Below are 25,953 nucleotides of genomic sequence, written 5' to 3' on the forward strand. Positions count from 1 at the left end.
GAATCAAGCCACTAAATGAAAAATAAAGAATGGGGCCAGGACTATTAGACAAGCTTAGATAGAGAATAAAATATCATTTGTGGGGATATTTATTTCTACACGTGCATATGTGCCCATATGATATCGCARTTCTGTAGAACGATGTTTTTAAGGGAATGTCTGTGTGATGGAAGTGCTGCTGGCACTACCATCACAGGCTGAAAGCAAGTACAACAGAGCATTGTCCATCTCTTGCCTTACYTGATTGGAGACCTAAACACTTCTACACCTCATAACCACCTTGATCCACTTGCTTTCTTTAYAAGCGTACAGTTGTACGATGCAATRACAGTATATCTGTTTAGGASTGTGTAAGCTGAAGCACRATACAGATGCATTTTTTGCCTAAGGCCCAGATCCTGAGATTGTGAGGAGGGCACGCTCACCCTTGGTGGTGGGAAGAGCGTTTAGTGGCCAAAGAGGCAAGGCAGATCAGTTGACCAAAAGAGACTTTTGAGGAATCCTCAAAACTCTCTGGAGAGTTCCCTGCTCCAGTTCTGTGCTTACCTGACGGCTTTCCTTCTCATATTGTCATACGAAGAGGCAAACTGGGTCAGAACAGAGACGTGTCTATGCAAGTCAGACCAAGTCCAGTCTAGTTACATGATCAGTAGTGATGGCTTGGTGAAGAGCTTGAGAACATGGCGAACATATAGCAAGGTTTCTCCCAGCCTTTTCCCACTTTCTCCAAGTCAGAGGTGGTACATTCCCATTTAATATCACCTGATGGATTTTTCTTCTCTTAGTCCAGTTGCTTTTTTAAGCCTCTGTGAGATTTTAGCATCCTCGACAGCCTGTGGCATGGAGTTCTAGCTTAMCTAAACTTTACATGATGGAGTAGCTCCTCTTCTTTCTTTGATTCCTGTCTCCTCCTGGTTTTGTTTCATTACTCCCTAGTTCTTGTACTGGAAAATAGGGGGCAGTTTGTCTTTTCCAGGCCGCTCAGGATTTCATAGGATTTTATATGATAAGCTTTCCCTCACCCTCATCCTTTCTTTCCTGACCTGAAGAGACCTTGTCAGTTTAGTTGTTCTAGGGGTGAAAGCTGTTCCACACCCTTGTTTATTTTCTTAAGTGGGAAATAGTAGAATTAGATGAAATATAGAAAATGCAGGTGAGGATAAGCAATTTAAAGATACTGGGKTTTTTTTTCTTCTTTTTTTTTTTGGTTCATCCTCCATCCCAGGAGCTGCCATCTTCCTCTACTCCCCCTCTTCACTGAAATGTAGGTGCCTCCTGTGTATTTTGACTTGCTCTCTAGGCTTCACTCACTGTGTTGACTAAGCCTCTGCCAGCCTTCATAGGAGCTCAGACACATGGTGCACACACTGAAATCTTCATCTGGAGCTGGCTCCCACTCTCCTGCCAGCCAAGAAGAATGTGCATCATCTGTAGGTCCCTTGTCAGGTCTGCTAGCCCCATGTGTGTCTCATAAGACATCTCTAATGGTACTTGGCACCTGTATTTAGGCAACTGCATCCAGTGTATCTAGTCTTCACCAGGGTCTTACACAGAGGTAGATGACTGTATAAAAACACACTGCTTTTTCACTAACAATTGCAATCTGTGTTTTAAGGGCAACTTTGGGCTTACGCATGGTTTTGATAGTCAGTTGTTTTGCTTTGGCTTGTTCAGGGCTTGGCGTTCTTCTTCTCTCATGACTCACACACTGAAGTGAAGCTKCTTTTCTCCTTGATATTTGTGCTTGGTTCCCTTTGGTGCCATCATGCGCTATGTAAGCTTAGCAGCAGGAAGGAGAAGTCCCTAAGTATGCGGTGGGTGTTACCAACGCTAGGACCCTTGGAAACGAGCTGAAATGAGGCATTTATAGTCCCCAGTTCATGACTGACTAGAGACAAGCAAGCCTGACAGATACGGTTTCCTCCACCTCCATAGCATGGTGTTGGCTCTGTGTTGGATGTGTCAGCTTCTTTCTACGCGAATATGTAACCCAAATACGTCTCTCGTTAGGGGTCAGCTTGAACAAATCCTGCAAGGTGATGAGTTTTTTGTTAGCAGTTTCCGTGCTTGGTAAAGTCGCTCAGAGCAGAATTAGTCTCAAGAAGACCGACTCCTTTGATAGCACGTATTTATGCATTGGGTCGCCGTAGCAAGCTTCCTGTGCGTTGGGTTGTCGTTTTTGCTTGTAAGCCTTCAAACGCTGCAGAGGCTCTTGCATTATGCTAATCTTGCCTGCTGCGCTCGTCTCCGTGCACAAGATGTAACAGGAAGATGGGTTCAGTCGTGTAGATCCTTGCTGGTGTAGGGTCATTGTTAGTGTGTTCTCCATGTATTTAGGCAAAATTATTCCTGGGTTCTTCCATTGTCTCCCTCTGGCCAGAGTCTGTGGTCAAATACATCTCTTGTATCGCTTGTCCCTCTCCAATCCTCAGTGCTTAATTTTCATCAAGTTGTCATGTTATAAGCAACTCCAGCTGCGACTTTACATCTTGTAAAGAACATCCCTTTCTGTGCGGTTCTGCTACCTGTACTGTGCACCTCCTGGACTGTTTGCAAAGACTTAGTTGTAACCAATGTTTTCTTGTTTCCRAGATGTTTGGCATGTGTTTTGTGATTACTGGTGTTGCAAGCAGCTGTCCAGTGAAAGATGGGAAGCAGCTGAAATTTCTTCCTTGAATGGGTGTGGAAAATGGTATTTTATGTTTTATTTATTTATTTATTTATTTTATTTGGGGAGGGGGAGAGTTGAACCAAAGCTAGTCAAGGTGATCGCCTTCCCTTCCAACTTAGGGAGATTGTGCTGTGGTTTAAAGATGCAGAAAACCCTTATGTGAACGGTGAATTGGTGCATTGTTAGACTGGCTGAAATAATCAATGGATCAACAAGAGGGTTCATTTGAATCAAGTACTCCGACCTGCCGGGTTTCTGATCTCAGCTGCTCTGACTCGCTGGAGAGCATGAGCCACTTCACCTTCCCTGCAAAATGGAGCTAATTGTAGTTTCTTTCCCTTTCAGCTGTTTTCCAGTACAGTGAGGGGTCTTTGCAAAGGTGGGTGAGTTGGAAAATTGAACATGCTTTTTTTGGCATGTACAGTGGCACAGTGCAGTTTTGATGGAGGGTTCTCAGCAAATTCACTTCAATTTACCAGGAAACTTGGCTCGCAACCTTTGCTGACTCTGGGCAGTGATTCTCAACGGTGCCTCCCAGGACCAGGTGCAGTCATTATGGACATCTGCAGTTTCTTGTGGTTGCAGCACATCTTTTTGCTACTCAGTTTTACTTTATCTCATAGCATGGCCATCATTTGGAAGCCTTCTATAGCCTTGTTTACAAGTTGGAGTAACTGTAGGAAGCACAAAGGGCAGAGAAAAGGATAGAAATGTCAGAAGGCTTCTTGCCAGTAGAAACCGGTGGTATGTACAAGCTTGCTGTCCTTGCCTCTTTTCCAGCAAGATTATTTGTATAAAGAGGGGAATGCAGTGAGAACGTAACTGGTTGAAATATTTCTAATGTGTTTTGCATGGATACATGAGTAAACATTGCTACTCCATTCTTTTGGCCTTTCTCTAAGGTTCTTCTTTCTGATCGGGGGAAAAAAAATCAGCTCTATGAAAGATATCATTCCTAGTTCACCTGTGACCTTCCTCCTCTGTGGTGTCCTCTTCACTGCTTTGGCCTCATCCAGTTTCAAATAACCTGGGTGGTGGGCTACCTGTTGGGTAAGACCAACGGTTTTGTGGTTAGGTGAACGTTGCTTCAGGGTTGGTGCCGTGCCTGTGTTCCAACTTGCTGTTCCCTGGAGCTGTGTTGAATGAATTTCCCCTCTTTATCCCCCTGCAATATTTGCAAATACTTGTATTTCTCACTTCTGTTGTGTGTGTTTGCTGCTCCCTCGTTCTAGCTCATCAGCCTTTGATGTCTTTCAAGGCTCTCTGAGTACTTACCTAGCCACCCTTCAGCTGCTGAACCATGCTTTATTTGCCTTCCTGAGTGCTGGCCTTACCTCTGTCTCGCTAGGAAGGAACTTGGAAAGCACTACACAGCATCTCATTGTTTTTCTTTACGTTCTGCTTTGTTCCCATTTAAAAAAAAMCTCAAACACTCAAAAAATCCTCCTCCCACCAAATATTAAGCTTCTGAGATGCTGACTGCTGTCATCTTCCATAGTCTTGGTAGGGAATCTGAAATGGAGATACCAAATTGTTTACTGTTTCTTGATGAATCACTACTAAAAGGTAGAAGTAGACTCTTGAATTTCCAACCGTGTGCTATCTCTTTCCACTAGACCGTGCTTTTTCTCATTTGATCTTCTGCGGGATTTATTTATAGTACATCCATCAGTGAACATTCATGTATATGGGAACTTAGGCTTGTGTGTTCAKATTGTGTGCACTGAATAGCAGTATTTCTACTTTGGGAAGGGGTGCATCGGAAACCAGTGATGTTGGGGGAGCGGGACACGAGGATTCAGTAATCYATTACTTGATTATTTTAGGAGTCCCGTTTTTACCCTGTGTCTCCTTCCCTAAAGCATGGCACATTTGTCAGTCAAGATGTTCCTGTGGACTCAAAACTGCTTRTCAGCCTCTGCTGTATTTTTTCTTATTCTGCTGAAGTCAGGAGTTAATTTATAAAAGCTGCTTCTAATTTGGTAAAACTCTGAGCTAGTGTGTTGTCCTTGGTCTTTGTCCATTCCTACATGTGTCTTTTGTAATTAATAAGTTTGCTCTAACGTCAAAGTAGCAAACTAGAGACCAATTCCTATTTCTCTGTGTTCCTCCTTCTTGTTTGTTTACAGCAAATAGGTGTTAATATTCATCTTTCATAACCACTGAAAAGGCAGATGAAACCTGGATTCTGAACTGGCTGGAAATTTAATTTTGCTGTTCACTGAAATATGTAATACTTCTGTGTTTGTCTAGCATATGGATAGATTAAGAGTGTTCTACATGCAAGGTTCACAAAAAGCAGACAACGTGGCACAAAACGGCAGTTAGAAGAAGGCAATAAAAAAAGGAAAGAAAAACCTTGGTGGATTAGAACAGGTGCTGATTCAGAGCATTAATAGTAGGGAAATTCAGCGTTGGAAGCTGTCTAGATCATTTTCTCCTGCAGGAGCCAGAAGAAATGTTGTTTAACCATTATTTTAATGTCAGCTTAAAAAAATAGGAAGGATGACATCACATCTCGATCAAACTGAGCTACCAGTGACCCAGCAATGAATAAGTCATCTAAGCATAGCCATCCATATAGCCGGAGGTTGAACAAGCAGAGTTGTTACACACAACTCAGTGGCAATAGACTTTAAAACATCTTTGGTCTCCCAAAGACAGTCTTCCTTGCTTTCTCTTGATCTAAATACCTCAATATCATACAAGCCTGATTGCTTCTCCAGGTGAAAAGGAATTTGGGTCCTAAGAGCTGACCTTGCTAGTGCAATCTCTTTGTCATTTATCACGCTCGGCTACTGCTCTTGGGAGCCGAACTGTTTTCGTGTGCGCTGCCTTGTTGCTGCTTTGAAGAAGGAAGGCATCTATCTTTCCATGGCATCTGTGATCTTTTTGATGGAAGACTTTCTCTAGCAGCCCTAAATAGCTCCTTTTGCTCCCTTGAAGTTTATACAGCTAGGACTGGGGTCTGTGAATCTGAGATTCCCAAACTAAACAAAATACATCCAGCCCTCATTCTTGACATTTGCCTAAGGCCAACCTGTCTCTAGTGATGCTCAGTTGGTTTGCAGGCTGTCTTGGATTCTTTTGTTAGAAGACGTGCAGTAGGCTAGATGTGGAAGAAAACTTTGTGTATTGAAGTGGCATCTGGGACTGACATGAAAGGAGCACAACAGACTTCCAGATTGCTTGTCTTATCTCTGTTCTTAGTGCCTGTAATATACAGACGTCTGTGCAATGTGGAATGAATACCAGTGATCTGCAGGCATTCATTCCTTTCCATTTTTATTACTTGTGATTTCCCTCTCCTTTATGTTGTGTGACGGTCTGTCAGATCCAAAGCCCACAAATGCCAATAGGAGGTCTTAGATTGGGCCTTCAGTGAGCCTGGGGTGAAGGAGGTGCCTTGTGATTGATGGGAAAGGGTCGGATGTACTCAAGGAGTGCTGTTAGCCACAAATCATGGGAATCGCCGACTGATGAAAGAAGGAGTTAGGCAGCAACAATTCATGTTGGGGCTGCCTAGTGTTGTGGGGCTACTGGAAAAATGAAATTAAGTGAAGTTTGCAATCAAGTGTGATGATGTCAGCCACAGCCCTTAGTGTCATCCAGATTAGAAGTACAGTGAACCAGCTGACTCTGTCTGTGGCTCAACATTTATTGCCGTAAAATACTGTGGCAGTCTTATCCTGCTGTCTCTGACTCTACGGTCTGTCCTGATAGTATCTATTCCTGAGACAAACTCCTCTGCTCCTGGAAGCATGTATGATGGCAGCTATACCAAAGAGAAGAATAGCTTATTCTGTTCAAAAGAAGGCTTTGAACAGGAAGGATGCAAAAAGAGAATTTTCTCATTGTTTCTGAGCAGATCTCCAGAATAGCTGAAGAAGYTTGTTTTGTGGATAATCCATGCCGTTTTTACTTTGCACCTACTCCACAATGCCTTAAGGCTGTGGGCGTTCGCTTAGCTCTGTAGTACACTTCAGCTGGAGGAGGGTAGGCAAGAGCGAGCTTCAGTGTATTGAATCAGATTGTTTACAGTCATAAGTGACGTTGTGCCTGTCAAGTACCACATATGTGTCTCTAGAAGTTTCTGGAAACCAAGTTGATTTGTAGAAGGTCTATAGATATCGTGTTCTGGCTTGTTTCCTGTTGCCTTATTTTATGCTGTGCTAACTTAGGCTAGACAGTGTGTTCCTCAGGGCATGGGTACAATGATGACTTCAGTCTCCAAGGATCTTCCCTCAGTGTTAAAATTTACTTGGGAAACAAGGTGGAAGGAAGCATGTGTATCGTCATCTGGCGAGCTGCCTCTGCTGTCTCACTGCCTGTGGGACATCGGTCCTGGACAAGTTTCACTGAGCCATCGCTTCCTGCCAGTCACTTCTTCAGCTTCTGCACTGCTTCCTCGCCTTGCCTTTTCAAAGCCACCTGAGAACTGAATGTTAATATTATAAACATCGCAGAAGATCTAAAAGAGCATAAATTACCTCAAAACCACAGCCTGAAAAGAGGAAAGTCATCCCCTGCAGCTATTCCGATTGACCTATGACAGTCGTGTTACAAGGCTCAGTGAGCACTCAGAGATTTGGGCAATTACACCAACTCAATGTTGAAACCATTGACTTAAAAAAAGAATAAAGAAAAAAAAAAAAAGAAAATGCTTTAACAGTAGAGATTGCTTGTAAATTCAGGCTCGGTGAGAAAAAGGAGAGGGGCATTTTTCCAGGTAAACAGCATAGAAGTTTATTGAGTTTTGTTTTTATTAATTGAGAAAGTCCCTGAAAAGAGGCTGGAAGCTTGCATGGCTATGACATGAGTGACGGAGTCAAGTCTGGGGAGCAACCCATTAGAGGGGATGTGGAAATGCAGCACAGCTTGCAAATGTGTCCTTCATCTCACGGCTTCGAGAAAAACCCTTTCGTTTTAAGTTAATCCTAGTACCTTGCAAAAGGATGACTCCATAGCTGTCTATCCATTTTACAGACAGAGAAACAGAGGCATTGGTACAGAAAGCAAGAACATACCGAGTGATCTCCCTTCATCCGGTGATTTGTGTGTGCTGGTAAACAAGTCTCATAGCGAGAAATGAAAGGGGATCAATCTGTTTAGTTCATCTGAGGGAAGGTTAAGAGGCAGCAGAGAGTTCAAACAGCAAAGTTCAAGAGACGAGGAGATACAGCTCTTTAACGGAGTGGATGGGGCTGGTCTTTCATTATCAGGAGCCGTGAAGTCTGTTATGGGAAGAGGTGACCCAGTCTGACCAGAGGCTGTAGGGGTTGATGGGTAAAGACGATTTGTGTGAAATGATCTGCTCTCTCTTTACAAAGAAGGTCAGACTGGATGGTACCAGGATTCCATCTGGTCTACAAACCTCAGAAAATGTATCTCAAGTTGGTTATCCAAAAATGGGGATGTCGTCATCCCTATTCACTTCTGAAAGTCCCCGATGGATGAACTTCTCCGTCAGCAAGGCAGTGCTAAAGCTGGGAATAGAGTACAGGAGCGCTGACTGCCAGGCCGTTGCTCTCACTGCCCCTTGCATTCATAGATGGCAGGTACTTATTATCCAAGCTGTGAGTGATTTTGGTTTTTCAGAGCTGAACAACAGACAGAAACAGGCTTCAGAGAGCTTTGTGGCAGCTATAACATTCCCCTGGCAGGAGAAATCCTGGTGAGGAATCCAGCATCAACAGCTCTTGCTGTGAAATTCAGGACAAGGAAGTTACCTGGATACCTGGTCCTGGCTTGAGCTGGATCCCACTTAATCCACAACCTAGTTCCTGATGCTCTTTCTCGAGGAATCTGTAGGCCCTCCCTAAGATGTGATGGACCTGTCTTACGGTGCGTGCTCAGCCCATGATGCATGTGAACGCAAGGCTGCTGCATGTCTGGAAGTTGCATATCTGAGAGCGCTTTTGCAGTGGATCACATGGTCTGTGTGACCCCTTGCTCCCGTCCCCAAAACAACCATCACCTGTGCTTTGATGTGACTGGTTAGATGCCAAGGAGGGCCTGCAGTTTATGGGTGTTGGATGCTTCTAGAAAAGCCTGTCCAAGTAGATAGACTGAGCTCTGACAGATTAATTCATTTAAGATAAAGGAAATGTGACGGTTTGTGGAAGAGGCAAGGGTAAGCCCATTTCTGTGTGTGGTGGTCCAAAATCATGGAAGAAATGTTGGGCCTTTTCTCTTACTCTTTGAGGATCCAGGTTTTGCTTGTTCAGTTTTTTCTTTTTTCCATGTCTATAAAGGTAAGATCCTTTAAAGACAGGAGACTCCTGAATATTGCATGATTTTTAGGTGCTGGGGCTGGAAGCGTGCGCAAGTGGGTGGGGAGATGAGGGGAAAGAGGAGGTTCAAGACATGAATATAACTCCATGCTCTGCACAGACATCAGTTAATGGGGAGGTTATGCAGGTGCAAGGGCCCCTTTCAGTCACCCTGGCAAGGGGCAAAGTTGTGGTCCCCTTCTAGTGGTTTAACCTGCTCCTCTGAGGGAACCATCCATACTGGTGGTGCTCTCTTACCCTTTGTTACCCTTTGAGCAGCCAGCATGCACGCTGAAGTGAAGGGTGAAGTGGGGAAGCTATGGCTTTGCAAGACCCTCTTCTTTTCCCACCCACCTCTGCCATGTGTATTCGGAGGGGATGCTTCACTAGCAGGTACTGATCTCACCTATTGAAAAGGCAGATCAGTATTTATTTTCTCTCCTGTCTTTTCTGCCTCACCATGTCCCACTTCTGTGTTTCTGTATCTTCTGACTTGCTTTTCCTGTCAATGTTGGCCCGTAGCTTGCCTCATGTGGATTGTCTGGCAGGGGTGGCTGTGGTTGCTCTCTCTTCTCTTTGGCTTTGCACTTCTGGTGAATTTGTGATCTCTGGTCCCTGATCGAGATTTCTAAATTCTGCTCATTTCTCAAGCAGGTGGTTCCCTTCTTGCATCATCAGGACAGTTCCTTGCATTTACTCTCCTGGTTGGACACAGTGCTTTTTTGCAAAATTCAAAGTTTATTCTGGATTCAGAACACAGGAGACTTGAGCAGGAGGTTGCACTGACACAACATGACTTGTCTTCCTCCTTCAGTCCTACAGGTTGTTGCAGGACTGTTGTTCTTCCCTGATCACGTGGTGTTTTGTTGTTGTTGTTGTTGTTATTTTTGTTTTTATTTATTTTTTCCCCTTTCTTTCTCCTTTTTTCTTTATATCTTTGACAATATTTGTAGATGGCCTAAAATGAAGCCCTTTGTGGGGTAAGCACAGCATAAAGATGGCCTTTATAGACGGCGGAGTCACTGGGTTGGGAGGCACCTTACAGGGAGCAGCCAATCCATATCTTGCCTTGAGGGCTCAGCTACACCTCTGTCCTTCCCAACCAGCGTTGGCTGTTCTTGCCTCTGCGGGTGCGAGAACACCTTCCCCACACTATGTGTTCCCAGAAGTGCTTGCCTTTCCTGGAAGACTTCTGTGAGGCCTGCCTTAAAACTTCCCTTCCTTTTTTTTTTTTTTTTTTTTAGAGCCTATTCCCTTTTTTTTGTCCACTGTGAATGAGGAGAATGTTGTATCCATTGTGTTTTTGCATCAGGGTTGCACAGATTTGAACGCTCATGTTTCCCCATCGGTCTTCCTTTCTAAAAACAACTCCATTTACTCAGTGTTTCCTAGCAGGTCAAGTTTTCTTGACCTGTTGTCATCCTCAGGGCTCCCTCTGGACTCTCTTCAGTTTCTGGCGAAATCTTTACTGGAGTGTGTTGCCTACAGCTGAAGGCTCTGCAGTGTAAAGTCAAGCAAAAGGATTAAATCACTGGTCTTGAAGGTTTTAATCCCATTTATGCATCCCATGATGATGTCTGCTGCTTTTACAGGAAATGTCATTGTGTGTTCATGATTGGCTTGCAGTCCTGTAGTGTCCATGGGTCCTTTTCAGCAGTGTTGTTGCCTGGCTGGTCATTCCCCATCCTCTGTTTGTGCAGTTGCTTGCTTCTTTCTAAATGCAGCTCCTTGCAGTTAACTCAAATTGCATAGCATCTTATTTTCTTTGTCAGCATCACTCCTGCTTTGTTAGGATGGCTATGAATTTGGTAGCTGTCATCTACCCTCCCTGTTTGGTGTCTTGTACGTATTTAATAAGGCTGATGCTTGTTCCATCACTGGCCTCATTACTGAAGATACCACATGGAGCTAGCCCTGGAGCAGGCTTGCTGGAGCCTATTCAGCTTGTTCTTTGGTTATGACAGTCCATTTTTGAACCATAATGCCCCCCCCCCACACACACACACTTCCCCACCACCCCAATCTGTTTTTCCTGCGATGCAGGGAAACCCTATAACAACATAAAACTAGAACATGTTTTGCTTCTTTAACTTTGCAACCTGCTAACCTGATGCAGAAAGAAGTTGACATCAGTTTGATATGACTTGTTGCCAAATCCATGCTAGCTGTTACTCTGGTTTTTATCTTCAGGTCTTTTCATTGAGTTTGTTTATACCAGTGTCTTTCTGGGAGTTGGAAATTAATCTGGGAAGCACCTTAGGAGCAAAATCACAGAATCACAGAATGGTTGAGGTTGGCAGGAACCTCTGGAGATCATCTAGTCCGACCCCGTCTAGTCAAGTGCAGCAGGTTGCTCATGGCCACGTCTAGTTGAGTCTTGAGTATCTCCAAGCGTGGAGACTCCACAACCTCTCTGGGCAGCCTGTTCCCATGTTTGATCACCCTTGCAATGTAAAAAAAAAAAAAAAATTGTTATGTTTAAATGGAATTAGTGTCCTGTCACTGGGCACCACTGAGTAGAGTCTGGCTCTGTCCTCTTTGCTCCCTCCCATCAGGTATTTATACACATTGATAAGATCCCCCTGAGCCTTCTCTTCTCCAGGCTGAACAGTCCCAGCTCTCTCAGCCTCTCCTCGTATGAGAGATGCTCCAGTCCCTTGATAGTCTTTGCGGCTCTTTGCTGAACTCCCTCCAATATGTCCGTGTCCATCTTTCTCAGTCAAGTCCAGCTGATTTGAAAACATCTAACTTACCTTAAATGCTGTCTAGCCTATTTCTTTTCTTCCATACTGAAATCTTCCCCTTTATTCCTCCTGTGAATTATGCTGGCCGCCTGCATGTAGTTGGCCTTCTACATGGAGACCTACGTGTGTGCGGGAACTCTTCTCATTTCTACCTACTTGGTTTTGCCTGCCAGTAGCTTTCCCCATCCATGAATCATGGACCAGTCCTTTCCTGGAGATCCCACTGAGGAGAGGAGGATAAAGCTGCGATCAAATCTCATATTTTTTGTTTTTCTTTTTTTCTGTACTTAGTATGTTAGGCAATGCTTGTTCCAGTTTGTGTGAACTGCCTTCACAGTAAGTTGGGCAAGCTTCCCTGAGGAGCAGTAGACAAAACAATTGGGAGGTGCCATGGAGATGGGGAGGAAAATGCTTTTACTGCCAGTCAAAGGGGAGGTATATAGATCTGCTTTCAAATTTTGCTGTACATATATTACTACAAGGTAGGAATGTGATTCTGGAGCTGTGCGAATAAGGGATATTTCAATGGCTTAGTAGGATGGGGTGGGAGGGAGGTGGTTGTTTCTAAAAAGGTTGGTTAGACTGAAACAAAATATTTCATTTTCAAGTAATTCTTTCTTTTTTATCCCTTAAAGAGAGAGAGAAACTTTTTTTTTTTTTAAATGGAAACATGCTTTGAAAGTGAAAAATCAACATGAAACATTTGGAGTTTTCTAAAAAGCTTTCCTTCTCCCGCCCTTCCATTCCACTCTGTTTGGGGGGGAGGGAAATAGATGTATTCACTGTCTGCCAAAGAAATATTTGCCCGGTTGTAATCAAGTCATCTTACAACATGATGCAGACTTTTACTCCACTTGTTTTATGTGGCCTTGGGGAAAGTCGGGACAGCATAAGCTTCCACTTACCTATCTCTAAAAAGGAAAGTTTGCTTCCTATTTCTTTTCCCTCGTAGAAGGATCAACCACTGTCTAGAGGCAGTTTTCAAACCGTTCTGTTCTTCTCCTTCCCTGCTCACCGCTATCTTAATCTGTAGGCACACTGGGAGGTGAGGAAAATACGATAACGACTTGACGGATAGTCTGTTCCAGGCTCCTCCTGCATCGGTCCACATCCCTGCCAAGAAACTTTCCTGTAACTGTCCTCTGTGTGCCCTTGTTGTCCCAGGTGAATGATAAGAAATGCTGGATCTTGGGTGGCATTTTACGAAGGAGTCTGTGTTACTGCGGTAATTGTGGGCTAACCTGAGACAAGGGGCAGAGGCAGGTTTCGTTCCCATCAGAGACTTCCCAAGTCACCTTAGGCTGAGTCCTCATCTGCTCTGTGTAGTATTTAGTGGATGTGGAGGAGAACTTCCCTCAAGACATCATAGATTATGCTTCTGTGGCGCTTAGAGTTTTACCTGCTCAACACGATTGACGGTTTTGAATGTATTGGAAACCTTTGGTTTGCCAGTGCTGTCTTTTAGCTTTTGCTCTCATTTACTTAATTTTCAGTCACCTCAACACACACACACATGACGCATGTACGTGCACACATCCTTTTTCCTTCTGGCTGCTGGGTACACTGAGGCTGTGTGAGGAGCTGTACCCAGGATTTTCTCCACTTCTAATGGATTTAGCTGGTTGATGCATCCAGCTCCCACCCCTTATTCTCTCAAGGCAGTGGTGAGATGCACCATCATCTTTTTTGTATGTGCATGGCCCAAATAAGTGAGGATGGCTAGTGATGTCCTTTACTCTTAGAGTTTCCCTGTCTGGCTAATTTTAGCAGTATCTTTTTTTGCTTGTTTTTGAAACCCTAAAAGAAGAAAAGGGGAAATGAAGTGCAAGAGGTGCCTGAGACTGTTGTCCCAGGGGATGACTGGGAGTTTCTAGTGTTCTGCTCTTCACAGTGGACCAGTAAAAGGAATAGGTGTAGTGCACACTGCTGAGTCAGTGCACCCCAAAAGAGACTTCAACCCTCTGCTGTGGTATCCAACAAGACCCTGGATTAATAAATCATGTGGACTTTGGGACATCATGCAACCTTCAGGATAGCTGAGGGTCATGATTAATACGTAATTGGCCCTGTGTCAGAAAGCTCTTCCAAATCAGAGGCTGTTCTCAGCTTTTTGCGTATCAGAAGGAAGGTGTCTGGTCCATGCCATGTGCTTCCAGTATCGGAGCCAAAAATGAAGCCTTGGGCATCCTGTTGGCCAGCCTTACGCTCCAGCATCTTCTGCCATAGCGCTGATGGGTTGCAAATGCTTGTTGCGGAGAGATGTTTGAGGGCTTGGGTTTTTAAGAGGGCCTTCATTTAACAAGAGGCATTTATAAGGCAGAGCAACTCAGTACAGGGATGACAGATGCTATTTCCAGTCATCTCATGCCAACTTGTCCACCCTGCTGGACTGTCCGATGCTGCTCTACTTCAGTGTCACCATGTCACTTATAATGAAGGGCTGCCCAGTGGGCAATGTTGTCTTCTCCCCTTTTCAGTGAACACGTCACTCTCCCCAGCTTACAGACTGTCCCTGCTTTGGGGKGGTTTKTTTCCCCCCCCCCCCCAGTCTTGGTGTAAGGAAACGGCTGCTGGGTTTGGTCCTGCTTCTGTGTTTTGCCCCTTCTGATGCAGCACCTCTATCTGTGCTCTTCCTTTGCCATCATCTCCCCCATGCCTTAGGGTTGAGACACTTCTAAGTCTTGGGACCCCCCCAGTATGATGAAGGGTGTCTGGGGGCAGTGGTGAGAAGACACCTGCGGTGGGGAGGGAGAAGAGGTAGGCTTTCTGTGCCAGAGCCTTATTGATTTCAGTCCACCTCTACTACCTTAGGTCTTGCAGCATTCTTTTTTTTTTTTAAACCACCAAGAAAAAAATAACTCTGGCTCCAATATTTATACTAGAGACCCAGGAGCTTATAGTATAGCAGTAAACTGTCTCTTTTGAGAGCTCATCAAGCCTGCAGTATGATGGATAGGCTCCCAGGCAGCTCCGTAGTGGTAATGTTCCAGAAGACAGCATTACCTTTTTTTTGATAGAGTGCCTAGTGTTTTCCTACCAGCTCAAGATCTCAAAGCACTTTGTGAACAGTGAGGAATTAAAGTCCTGCCATGGCCAAAACAGATAAATGGTTATCCTTTGTCGCTGGAGAAAATAAGGCCCAGAGAGGTCAAATGACTTGGTTGCCCTCAAGATCAGCTATAGTCCAGGAGAGCGGGATTTTAGTGCCTCTTTTTCTTGCTGGTAGATATCCTGAAATTTAGAGATAGGCCTGTGCTTTTTCATTTGCCTTCTTTTTTGGCAGAGTACTGGGATTTAACTGACTTTTAACCAGTGTTGTATGTGTCCTTTTCTCTGTTTTTGTAGGTTTAAAATACAATCCTGCATTCACTGCTATCTAGAAAATGTCTTATGGATCCATTGATGGGAGTGGATTTGGAAGCAGGAACCCATTTGGAGGCCCTTCGAGACAAGGCTATCAACCTCTCGGTAAAGTATTGATCCCTTGCTGTAATTTACTTTTCCTGACTTCCTAGGGAGTAAAGTTTTACTTTCTCGTGTTTGATGTGGCTGATGTGTTTCAGTAGCTAAATATCACCCGTTCTCCAGAGATCATTTCTGCCTAGTGATTTCCAAAGGTGAAGGCCAAACTTTTGTTGGGCTTGATTTGTATCATGGGCCACTGCGTCTTACTATGCTCAGGACCTGAAGGTGTAATGCGTCTTGCTGCTTGCCGTGGAAGAGCAGCGCTCAGCGCTCGTTTGGACTTTGGAGGCTTTTCTGGGGACTTAGAGAAGAAATGAGGCATGTTCTCCAGATCCGCATGTCTCTGCTGTCATCTTCCCAGCATCTTTGTGCAAAGGTTGTCCCAGCGGTTGCCCTCTGGCTGGCTGTGGGTGCATTAATGATGGGAGTAGATGGGAGAGGGCTGTGCTTCCAGAGTGAGTACTTCAGCTGCTGGGGAGCCTGCTTTAATCTGGGAAATGTGCTCACACGTGGTAATGGGGAAGCAAGACTTGCTCAAGAAATGCTGAAACCATGAACAATGATTTGCAAATGGCTGCAAATTCTGGTTTTGTGGTTTGTTTTTAAGCAAGGGCCAGATTTAGTGTTCTTACCTGTTCCCTCCTTCCCCCAAAGGACTCTAGAAATGCTAAAGTAGAAAGACAAAAGCATCCAGATGTAAATCTGTATATTTGAAACATTCTCTAATGCTCAAGGCAAAGCTGTGCTTTGTAAAAAAAACAAAACAAAACAACTCATAATTTAATTGTCATAACACAGCAGCTAATGATTATAACCTCTGGTTGTTGAAGGCGTTTGCTCTAGCGTGGCCCCTTCTTGACACAGGCAAGTTGTAGGAGGCATCCTTAGCCAGAAGAATAGGATGGTGGCAGCGGCGGGTAGAGTGTTTAGTGTTCAGCAGGCACCGGAGCGTGGGAGCTTGTGTTCAAGGGGGATACTTGCCTCTTGCTAGCTAACGGTGGCCAGCTCGCGTGGCCATGGGCTGATAAGGCCATGTCTCCAGCTCCCAAGATGCGTCCCAGCTCCCAGGCCGGATGGTGAGATGCTGTAGGGCTGTGCCTGCGTTAATATAGTCTGGCTTTCAGCAAGCCTTATTAGCTGCAGCATCATCTTGCATTTCATTTTGGGACTGGCTCCGGCTTGCACAGCAAAGCGTGGCTGCGGTGGAGGTATCACTGGGGGGTTCAGACCTCTGCAGGGGCATCGGGATGTGAGACCTCTGTAAGATGGCAAAGGGCTCTGTTTTCACTTGGCTCCTGGGAAAACGTCACCCTTCTCTTAAGTCGCCTTCCGTTTTGGCAGTGCTATTCATTAAGGCAGCCTGACTTCAGTTTCTGAGTTGTTAAGGTTGCAAATGGTCTTCGGGAAGGGTTTTGTTGTCTTGCGAATAGCTGCTCCCACTGGATGGGAATAAAAAGGCAGTGTGAAGGTTTCTGTTGTTTTTTTGTTTTCTTATGTGTTTTGGCTTAAAAAATTATTTTTCTTCTTTAAACGGGGAGAAGGTATTGAATTAAGCGCGAGTTGTCTGTTCAGTTTTAAATACTGTTTTTCAGGCTATTCTGCAAGGAAAAATTAAAAGCATAAAGGAAGGAAGAATGGGATATCTGGGCATAATAAAAGCACCATAAGAAAAGAGAATCAAAATGCGGAATAGACAAACGATAAATCTCAATGTGTTGTAGTTTCGGTTAAAAAAACATGAATAGTTATTGCGCTGTACAAAACAATCCTTTTTTTTTTAATGCAAATGCGCAGAATAACTGAAGGCGTTTGAAATCTGTAAATTTGTGAATTGGTATCTCATCGCGCTCAGCGTTTTGTGGCTAACTGAAGCGACCGATGTAACCGATATTTAATCGCAGGAGGCTGCGTAACGCACGCACGCCGGTTGTCTTTCGTTGCCGTCTCCCCAGATACTGTCATTAAGGAAATGTCGGGAGAGGGTAACGTGGAACGGGGCTCCCGCCTTGGGCGTCCGCGAGACGGATCGGTGCCTCGCCGAGGAACGTTGCTCGCTGTGTTAGCTCACGGCACGGCTGGAACGAAAGAGCGCGGCCTTGCGTGTCCGCTCGCCGAGTGAGCAGCCCTTGATGGATATGTTCTGCGTGTGCTTCAAAACGCTGCTCTTTGCTCTCTATCTTAAAAAAAAAAAAAAATAAATGGGTACCAGCATCCCTGTAGATGGTTTCCGTCTGCCAGCATCAAACAGGAGCGTCTGGTTCGACGGTAACGTTTKGACGGCAAACTGAAAACCCCGAGACCCTACAACAACCAACTGGTATGGGGGATGTTGGTTAATAGCCTTACAATAATAAACCGGTGTGGACATTGGGGAGGAAGAGCAAGCTGGTTTCAACAGCCCCAGGTCGCCCCAGGAGCTTGAGACTCCGTAATAGCAAGTGGCTGTAGAGTGGATAGAGAGAGGGGGAAATCACTGCAGATTTTTCTTCTTTTTCAAGTCTTTAATTTCATGCTAGAGAACAAGAAGAAGAAGGCTTGGGGATTTTTTAATTCTTATTTATTTATTTATTTATTTATTTAAAATAAAGTGTGATACTACAAGAGAGTGTCTTTGGTCCTATTATCTGTCGGTCTGTCCTGCTAGATCCTAGTGCACTCACCAGGTAAGAAAAGACAAATTGCTTGAAGACGCTTCCTTCGCCCCGGGCTGACGGGGTGGTGGATGGAGTTACACGCCGTTAGTGTGGCGCCGCTCGTGGAAGCAGCGTGGGGAAAAGCTCCGGCCATGCGGTGGTTGCCCTTGTTAACCAGCCCAATTGGAGAGATCTACAGGTTCCTTGTGTAGCAGTTTTGGAAGGAATCCCAGAACTTCCCAGTTTTATGGGAAGTTTGGGTGGCCTGGGACTCCTGGGTGTCAGATGTTCTGGTTTAAACTCTGCTCTTGAGTTGCTGGATGGGCAGGAATTCTGGACAAACCACCACACATGCTTTTTTTTTTTTTTAATTATTATTTTTTCCATCAGAAATTTCTGTGTGGGAAGAAGGATCATGCTCAGCAAAACTCAAAAGTTTGGCATCCTTAACCAAGGAGCTTTGTAAGATGCTTTGCAAGGGAGATGACCAGGATTACTTGGGATATAGCAGCTTTTGGAGGTTGGCAGTGCCATCGTGCTGCCACTGAAGAACAGTGAGGAGCATCAGGTAGAGGCATAAACTCTGCAGTTGTGAGCTATGGCCAGCTCCAAGCAGCATCTCCAGCTGTTCCTTGTTCTGCTTCCAAAAGTGCACAAAAAAAACCCAAACAAATGTTCACACCTTTCCTTATGGGCACTTCTCCAGGCATTAGCTGCGTATTGGGTGTTGCACAGCGAAGTTAGAAAGTAGGTGTGAAAAAGGGCAGAGAACATGCTCTTAAAAGTACCTTGAGCACTCTTTTTCCCCTTATTCTTTCTTTTTTTAACATCAGAAAGGAAAAAAAAACAACTGAAATGACTTCATACGAAATTTTTTCAAGTAGCAGATGAGACCTGTCTGAAGTAAACGGAGACCAAACACTGAACTGCAGCAGGACTTAAACCCTGAAACGTTGACGCTTTTGAAGCGTGCAGCATGCAACGCTCTGCCGTGCTGGACCTGTCCACCCACAGCAGGCTTTTTGCGGGGAAGATGAGCAAAGGCTGCTGTGCGCAGGAAGCCGCAGAGGTCAGGGCTTTCGAATAGCTCGAATTAAAATGCCACGAGCCAGGAAATTTTTCAAGCTGCTTTTATTAACCTTACAGTGCCCTGGGCATTAAAAACCGGATTTGAATGGGTGAGGGTAATTTCACATCCCAGAGGTGCAATGTTTTTTAGGCACGGTGGGGCTCGAGGGAGCGTTGGGTCAGCGGTTAATTTTGCCGTGATTTCCTTGAGGCCATTTTTCCTCAGGTTGCTCGTGAAGATAGCATGTGGGACACCGGCCAGAGTCGTACTCGAGATGTATTGCGCTTGCTGCTCTCTCTTTGTCTGAAAGGTTGGTTATTTTGTCCAAGAACAAAATTAGATTGGTTCATGCAAGTTGTTCTTGGCAGTGTTTGCTGGGTATTTATCACCTAATTATCATTTAGATACTTGAAATTGATTGTTAAATAATTTGCTCTAGCGTTTTTTCCTGGAATCGGGTCTATAATTTTCTTTGTCCTCCCCTCTCTAATACCCACTCACCACTGTGAAATACCATCCAACTCTTGGATGGAAAGTCCCGTGTAAGTGCTGGTAATGTTAATGCACCATAGCAGTGTTTCACTGGCAGCCTGAGGAGCCAGGCTTCATTTCCTGAGCTGAATTCTGCTCCAGGTTATGCTAGATCTGGAGCAGGTGACCCTCTGGTACTAAAGGCAGAAAGGCTCAAAGCTAGTGAGAGCTGCTTGCAGGATCTCACTGGGGATGCCGTGGCTGTAGCAGTTGGGTGGCAAATGCACGTAGTTCCTTAAGGGAGGTTAGATGCCTGCAGAAAATCAGGGAGTTCAGCACTCGCTTTTCACCTCTTGGTTTCCCTTCCCTCCTCCTCATGCAAAGACCTCCGCGCTCCTCAACCTGCTGGGTAGAGTAATTGCTGGTTGAGCTTTCATTGACAAACTCAAACAGCACCCGAAATCACTGGCAGGTTCCTCCAGTGCTTACCCCCAGGGTAGAGCAGAGCAGGATGTATTGGTGTGCCGCCTTTTCCAGTGAGTTAACGCTGATGGTGCTGAGAAACCTGGACCGTGAACGTGACTGATCTTGCCAACCAGGTTGCTTTCCTTCTGGATGTTGTGTCAAGGTAGGGAAGAAGAGCGCTCTCTGTTCCTGTCCATCGTAACCCCTCTGTGGTTGGGTCTGTGTCTCTCCAGTCCCATTTTGCTCTTCTCGTACCAGGTGTGGAAAGTGTCTCTTTCCAAAAAGCAACCTTGGGGTTCAGTGTTGTGTCCAGGTTTGCAAAGTTGCAGGGCTCCTGGATGACCGTGCTGCCTCGGAGGGGGACACTTGCACCAGTCACTTCTGTTTTGCAGGCGTGGGGGTGGCAGGAGCTCTGCTAGAGGCCCAGGTCGGCCAGATAAAGCCAGGGTAGATGATCTGTGGACAAGACTCACTTAAAAGCTGCTGTAGGAGCAGCCGTGTTTTGATGCCATGACCTGACGTGACCGCGGTGCTTTGCTGTCTCCCGTTGCAGGTGTGGGGCTGATGGCAAAGCGCACGAAGGAATTCGCCGCCGGCTTTGCATCTCGTTACCGCAAAGCGCTTAAGCGCATAACAAACTCCTCAATACACAAGTAGTCCCACTGTGGTCAATTAACGTTGAGCAGGTGGTTAATCCTTTCGCTGTGCTGGGGCCTGAATGCTGCCGTGGCTTAATATGAATTTCCCAAATGACTTTCGGTGCTTCGTTAAGGCAACGCTGAAACCTTTGGCCGTTGCAGCGGTAGCCAAATAGCCTGGGAGATGGGTTAGCTCTGAGAAATGAGGGACCCAACCACCTGCTTAAACCTCCCTAAAATGAAGTGTTGCACAAAGAAAGAATAAGTTGAGGGCTCCCTCAGTAATATAACCAAAGTGTGCATTTTGGATGGACTCCCTTAAGTAGATAATGGAAGTAAAGACTTAAAGTGTAACCTCTGCAGCACCTTTTAGCTGTGATTTGTAGATCGGTTCACAAATATGAATCCAAAGTTACCACCTGGTCTGTAAAGAAAGGGATATTGCCTCTGTTTTATACAGCACTAAAAAGTGAAATGGCTTGTCAAATGTTGTGTGAAAAGTCAGTGTCTGCAAGAATCTTAATGACTGGCTTTCGCTTCTGACTCTTCGGTCCTGCCGTATTGGGAGGGTTTTCTTAAATTTAGGGGCAGACAAAAGTAAAGGACTCAAGAGCGGTATGAAATAAGTCATTAATTGGCCTGAAATAAAGAACTGGTCCAAGCCGAGATGTACACAATACTAAAAATCGTAATAAGGTGATTTCTCCCACTAGACGACTTCAAAAAGCCTTTTATGGCATCTGCAGAAGAATTGTTTCATATTGTTCCTTTGCTATTGTGCAAGACTTCAGAACATTAAAAATTTGTTTCCTTAGTCCAGTTTCAGTAAATTTAGTGGATATTCTTGGTTTTGCATCCAGTTCTTAGAGTTCTTAGCAGTGATTTAATGAATTAATAAACCTAAACATAAGAAAACATATTAAAGAATAATGAACAACTTGTTTTATAGCAAAAGGAATTGCCAGGAGAATTAACTTTGAAACCAGAATTAACTTTGAAGCTGTTTGTTTTGAAAACCTCTGCCCTTATCCCTTCTAGCAATTTTAACATTATAATAAATGTTTCACTATAAGCTCAGTGTTTCAGTGAAGTTAAGTGGAAAATGCATTTATATAATTAGCAAAACTAGAAAACCCCATCGGAGTAAATAAATGTTTTAATGAAATATGTTAGGGTGAACTGTACAAACCTCATAGCACTTAAAAATAAAAATAAAAATAAAGTAAACACACTCACAAGAGGAGAAAAAAAACCCTCTTGGGTAAAGATAAACTTTTCTTCCTCTAGCTTTTGGATTTGCTAGTCATCTTTGCCATCCAAAGCCATTTTACCGTTAATGTGTAAAAATCATACCTGGTACTTCCAATCTTTAAAGCAAAACCAGCAAACAAAACCGCTTGCCTCTCCTTAGGCAATATTCAGCTAGAAATACATTTAAACATCTCATCCTCTCTGAATAGCTTGTTCCATTTTCCACCTGATTACAGTCGAATTAGAGGTAGTTTAAGAAGATCCTCTCCCTTCGGTCTGTTCATCGTATTGGCATCGATACCTTCATAGGCAAAACGTGCTTGTGGTTTCCTTACTCTCCCAGTGCAAGCGAGTACCTTCCCCATGAACGCCAAACCTGAGGTCCTCCTCCTTGGATGGGTTTCTGGGTGGAAAGACTTCCCTTTAATAGCAGAGACTGTCCTGGGCCTTAATTTCAGCTCCTCCAATCAGTGCAGCTCAGTGCTTTCACTTCCCGCTGCTGCAGCTCTCCGCTCCCTGGCGGGGATGGGACTGACAGGAGCCAATAACCAGGGTTTTCCCCTTTTCTTAGAGGCAGGGCAAAGACAGCTTGTATTTTATTACAAAAACTTGCGTTCTTCTTCTCTGTAGTTAAACACTCGTCCTCTGTTGTTGCTACGCATAAAACTTGTAGCAGTTCTCGTATAAGCTATTTAGGCCTGAACAAGACATTGATGCTCCCGAGGTTTCTCTAATACTGTCGGTTCAATCTAATTCTCGTTTGCCAGCTTTCGCAGTCCCTCAGAAGCACTTCATGAACTGCAGTTAGGAAAGCAGAGAGGTCTTTGCTTTAGAGCACTTGTCCGGCAAGCCATAACTGAATGCTTGGCTCTACTATGAAATTCTTGCAAGCGCTGCAAGCCTTCTTTAACGATCTATGCCTGCAAAGCGGTGCTGGGATCCCGTTCTTTGCATCCCGTTCTTTGCATCCCGTTCTTATGCTCCTGCCGCCCTTTTTCCTGGGGTCTTGCAATTCCTTTCCTGTAACGGGAAGGGAAGAGGCTCAGAGGGGGCTGAAAAAAGTGGCTCCAGGAGCAGGTTGTCATGGCTGGAACAAGTTTATCCAATCTATGTTGCATTCCCGTGTCCTATCCTTTGGAAGATGCTGACAGTTTTGCTGCCCTTATGGCTTGCTGAAAGGTCTCCAAGCTTTTGCATGTTCACAGCAGGAAACCTAGACCTTCAGTGAAGCTGGAACTAAATTTGTCTTGGTCTGTCCTAGGTTGGGTCAACTTGGGGATGATACCGTGCAACAAGTTAACGAGGTGCACGTTGTGTCCCCTCTGCGGTGACCTCCTAGCTATTGCCGTATCGACACCAGTAAATTTGGGAACGCCTGTGGACATTGCTGGACAGTGAAAGCAGAGTTAGAATTGTCCCTGGCATGATTTTGTCATGCCCCAGGCATTTCCCGGGTGCGATTCGGGCATTAGCCCAGCCCAGGGAACCCACGCAGCCGTTAGCGTGGGTGAGGCTGTGCCGCTCCGGCGTGCTGTGGGTGAGAAAAGCCTGCTCTTGGGATGCAAAGCCAGCTTCACGCTAACGGTGTCGCTTTTTGGAGATTTTTTTTTATTTTTTTTCCTGCAGAATTTCAGCTTGCGGCTTTGTCGGTAGGAGTGAACAAATCAGCAGAAATTGAAGCCTGGAAGAAAGTTTGCGAACGGTAAACTTAGCCTGTACCACCCGCGCTGCCGTAGCGCGGGAAGCGGGGGCCGCCGGCAAGGCTGAGCTCTGCGCATCCGCCAAGGCTGGGGTGTATTTACATCGCCATTGCAGGGAGGAAAGAAATAACAGTAATAATAAAATCCCGGTATGTAATTCTCAATGACAGCGCTATTAGCCCACAAAAATGTCACGCTGAGTAGATCAGCCTGATGGATGGACGTATGGATGAGTCACCTGAACGTTACCATCACGCCGGCGTCTACCCCCCAGTATTCCCGCTGGGAAGGTTTATTTAATCATCCTGCGAGCTGATCCTTAGCTCGGGGGCCTGGGCCGTGCTCTCACTGCCGTCTCCGATCTTGAGGGGGTGCAAACGTGCGCCACGGTACCCGCTTAGGCTTGAAACACCTTCTTTAAAAAACAGAGCACGAGGGCCCTGTTTTCTGCTCTCCGGCAAAACCTCCGTGCAAGAGCACAGCTCATGACCAAGCAGGAGTTATTCACTTTTTTGGGGAGCCCGTGCATGCCTGGGCCTTGGTCCATCAGCCCTGTTGCTGCTCCCACCTCCATATCCCGAAGCCTCCAAGAGTGGGATTTTTCTCCTATGTTGCTTGCACAGCACTGCAGGAGTCCACAGCATTTTCGGGCCACTTCTGGCTGACTCAGCTATTCCCCCAGCAGCAAAGTTATGTGCTTCTTTACCGGCTGGAAATACAGAGCTGGAGCGTGCATTTTGTTATGGACAAACACAACTTTGGTTTAGACCTAGGTGGTACCTAATAGCCAACCTATTGCAAAACCGCCCGTGCTGTAAAGAAGTGTTGTTTGACGACTGTATTGCCGTTTCTCTCCTGAAAGCACATCCTGAGTCTCGAGCCCGTGAACGGCAGAGGAATGAGAAACTGTTTGCTCTGACATGGGTGGAAATTTGAATTTTAAGGTTCTGGACTTTGAAAGTCATGAGCTTTCAAGTCTTATCATCTCTGCCACAGCTTTACAGAGTGGTCTTGTGCAAATCTCTTTTATTTTCCCTGTTTTCTTGTCTCCTTCCCTTCCTGCCCCCTAGTATTATCTAGTTGGTTAAATCCTTAAGGTCAGAAACTTACCTTTTCCTATATCTATTAGAAGAACAGAATTTAGCGTTTTCTGTGTACGTGTGGGCTTTTTTTTTTTTCTTCTTTTTTTCTACTTTGAAAACCCTAACAGAGTTTTATAATACTTGTTCCTGCCAGCAAAATGGGAATGGAGATGTATGTAAACGCTTTACCCGGTAGGTGCTGAAATACCGGAGTGGTGGATTACTGTTCTAAAACCTAGACATAAAGCTATGTTTATTTGCACCAGGTGCCCATGTTCACTTTTATGCATTATGCAGCGTGCACACAGCTGTCCCAGGCTTATACAAACAGAGGCTAGGCTGAGCAGGAAAGAAAGAATAAAGCTTTTATCCACGCAGTCAGTCCAGAAATATCATCGATAACTCTTCTTCCAACTCTGACGTTTGCTTGGAGACTGGCTCCGGCAGCTGGAAGCGGACAGGGATTAAAGATCAAATGTGCGGAAGGAAGCGACAGATGCAAGCAGGTAGGCTGGGGATTAGGGTGACTTACTGTGGCTGGAAAGCACTCGGGAGCAAGGAGGGATTTTAAATTGGACATTAGGATGTGCCCGTTGCAGGAAATCTCCCCTGAAATTCTGTTAGACTTCGCCTAGGCTATTTATGGTCAGGATTCGTGAGCACCTGTAGTGGCTGATGATGTAGCTAAAGGCGTACGGATGGTTGCAGTGGGGTGGAAGGAGCAGCCTGAATAGGTTCTGAGATGGGCAGTGATTGCTATAGGTGTTTATAAAACCACTTTCCCATCGCTTTGCCAATCCAAAGGCTGGATAAGAGAGAGCGAAGCAGCAGCACTGCGAAGTAAATCAACGCCCTGCTGCTTTATACATAAGTGAGCAAATGCAAGTGAGCTTAGCCAGAAAAATAATGCAAAGCTGTTTGCGCCGGCAGCTCTGCTTCTGCTGGGCTCCTGCACGGACGAGTCACGTCATGATGGTGGGGAAGGTGACTGCTGCTCAGAGCCGCAGCACGCGGACGGGGGACAGCTCTGCCCTGTTTTTCCTATTCTCAAATCGAACCCGTTGCCCGTCAGACCACTCTGTTTTCCCTGGTGATCGTGTCCTAAGGTTTGAAGCTGGCCAGATTTCCATGCAAAAGGCTCTGTCCTTCCCATTCGTGCGTCGTGGGGTTTTCCTGAGTCGGGGTGCTGGCGGCGTGAATGCTGTTTTGTGTACTCACACCTCGGAGCAGAGCTGTGCTGTCCCATTTCGGACTTTTTGGTTCACAGAATCACAGAATCGCTGAGGTTGGAAGGGACCTCTGGAGATCATCTAGTCCAACCCCCCTGCTCAAGCGGGGTCACCTCGAGCACATTGCACAGGATTGCGTCCAGGCGGGTTTTGAATATCTCCAGAGAAGGAGACTCCACCACCTCTCTGGGCAACCTGTTCCAGTGCTCTGTCACCCTCACAGTGAAGAAGTTTTTCCTCATGTTCAGATGGAAGCGTCTGTG

At 45.3% G+C, this 25,953-nt stretch overlaps 1 protein-coding gene across 1 annotated transcript in view; it reads left to right on the forward strand.

The window, feature by feature from the left end:
- TSNARE1 (t-SNARE domain containing 1) overlaps window positions 1–25,953 on the forward strand; it is a 436,739-nt gene that overhangs the window by 55,372 nt on the left and 355,414 nt on the right. Inside the window, exon 4 of the mRNA XM_026069584.1 lies at window positions 15,033–15,155. Within this exon, the coding sequence (XP_025925369.1) occupies window positions 15,071–15,155 (85 nt within the window). The 5' untranslated portion in view covers window positions 15,033–15,070. The remainder of the gene's footprint in view (window positions 1–15,032; window positions 15,156–25,953) is intronic.

This window comes from Apteryx rowi, unplaced genomic scaffold (assembly GCF_003343035.1).
Source record: "Apteryx rowi isolate R43461 unplaced genomic scaffold, aptRow1 scaffold_106, whole genome shotgun sequence".
NCBI lineage: Eukaryota > Metazoa > Chordata > Aves > Apterygiformes > Apterygidae > Apteryx > Apteryx rowi.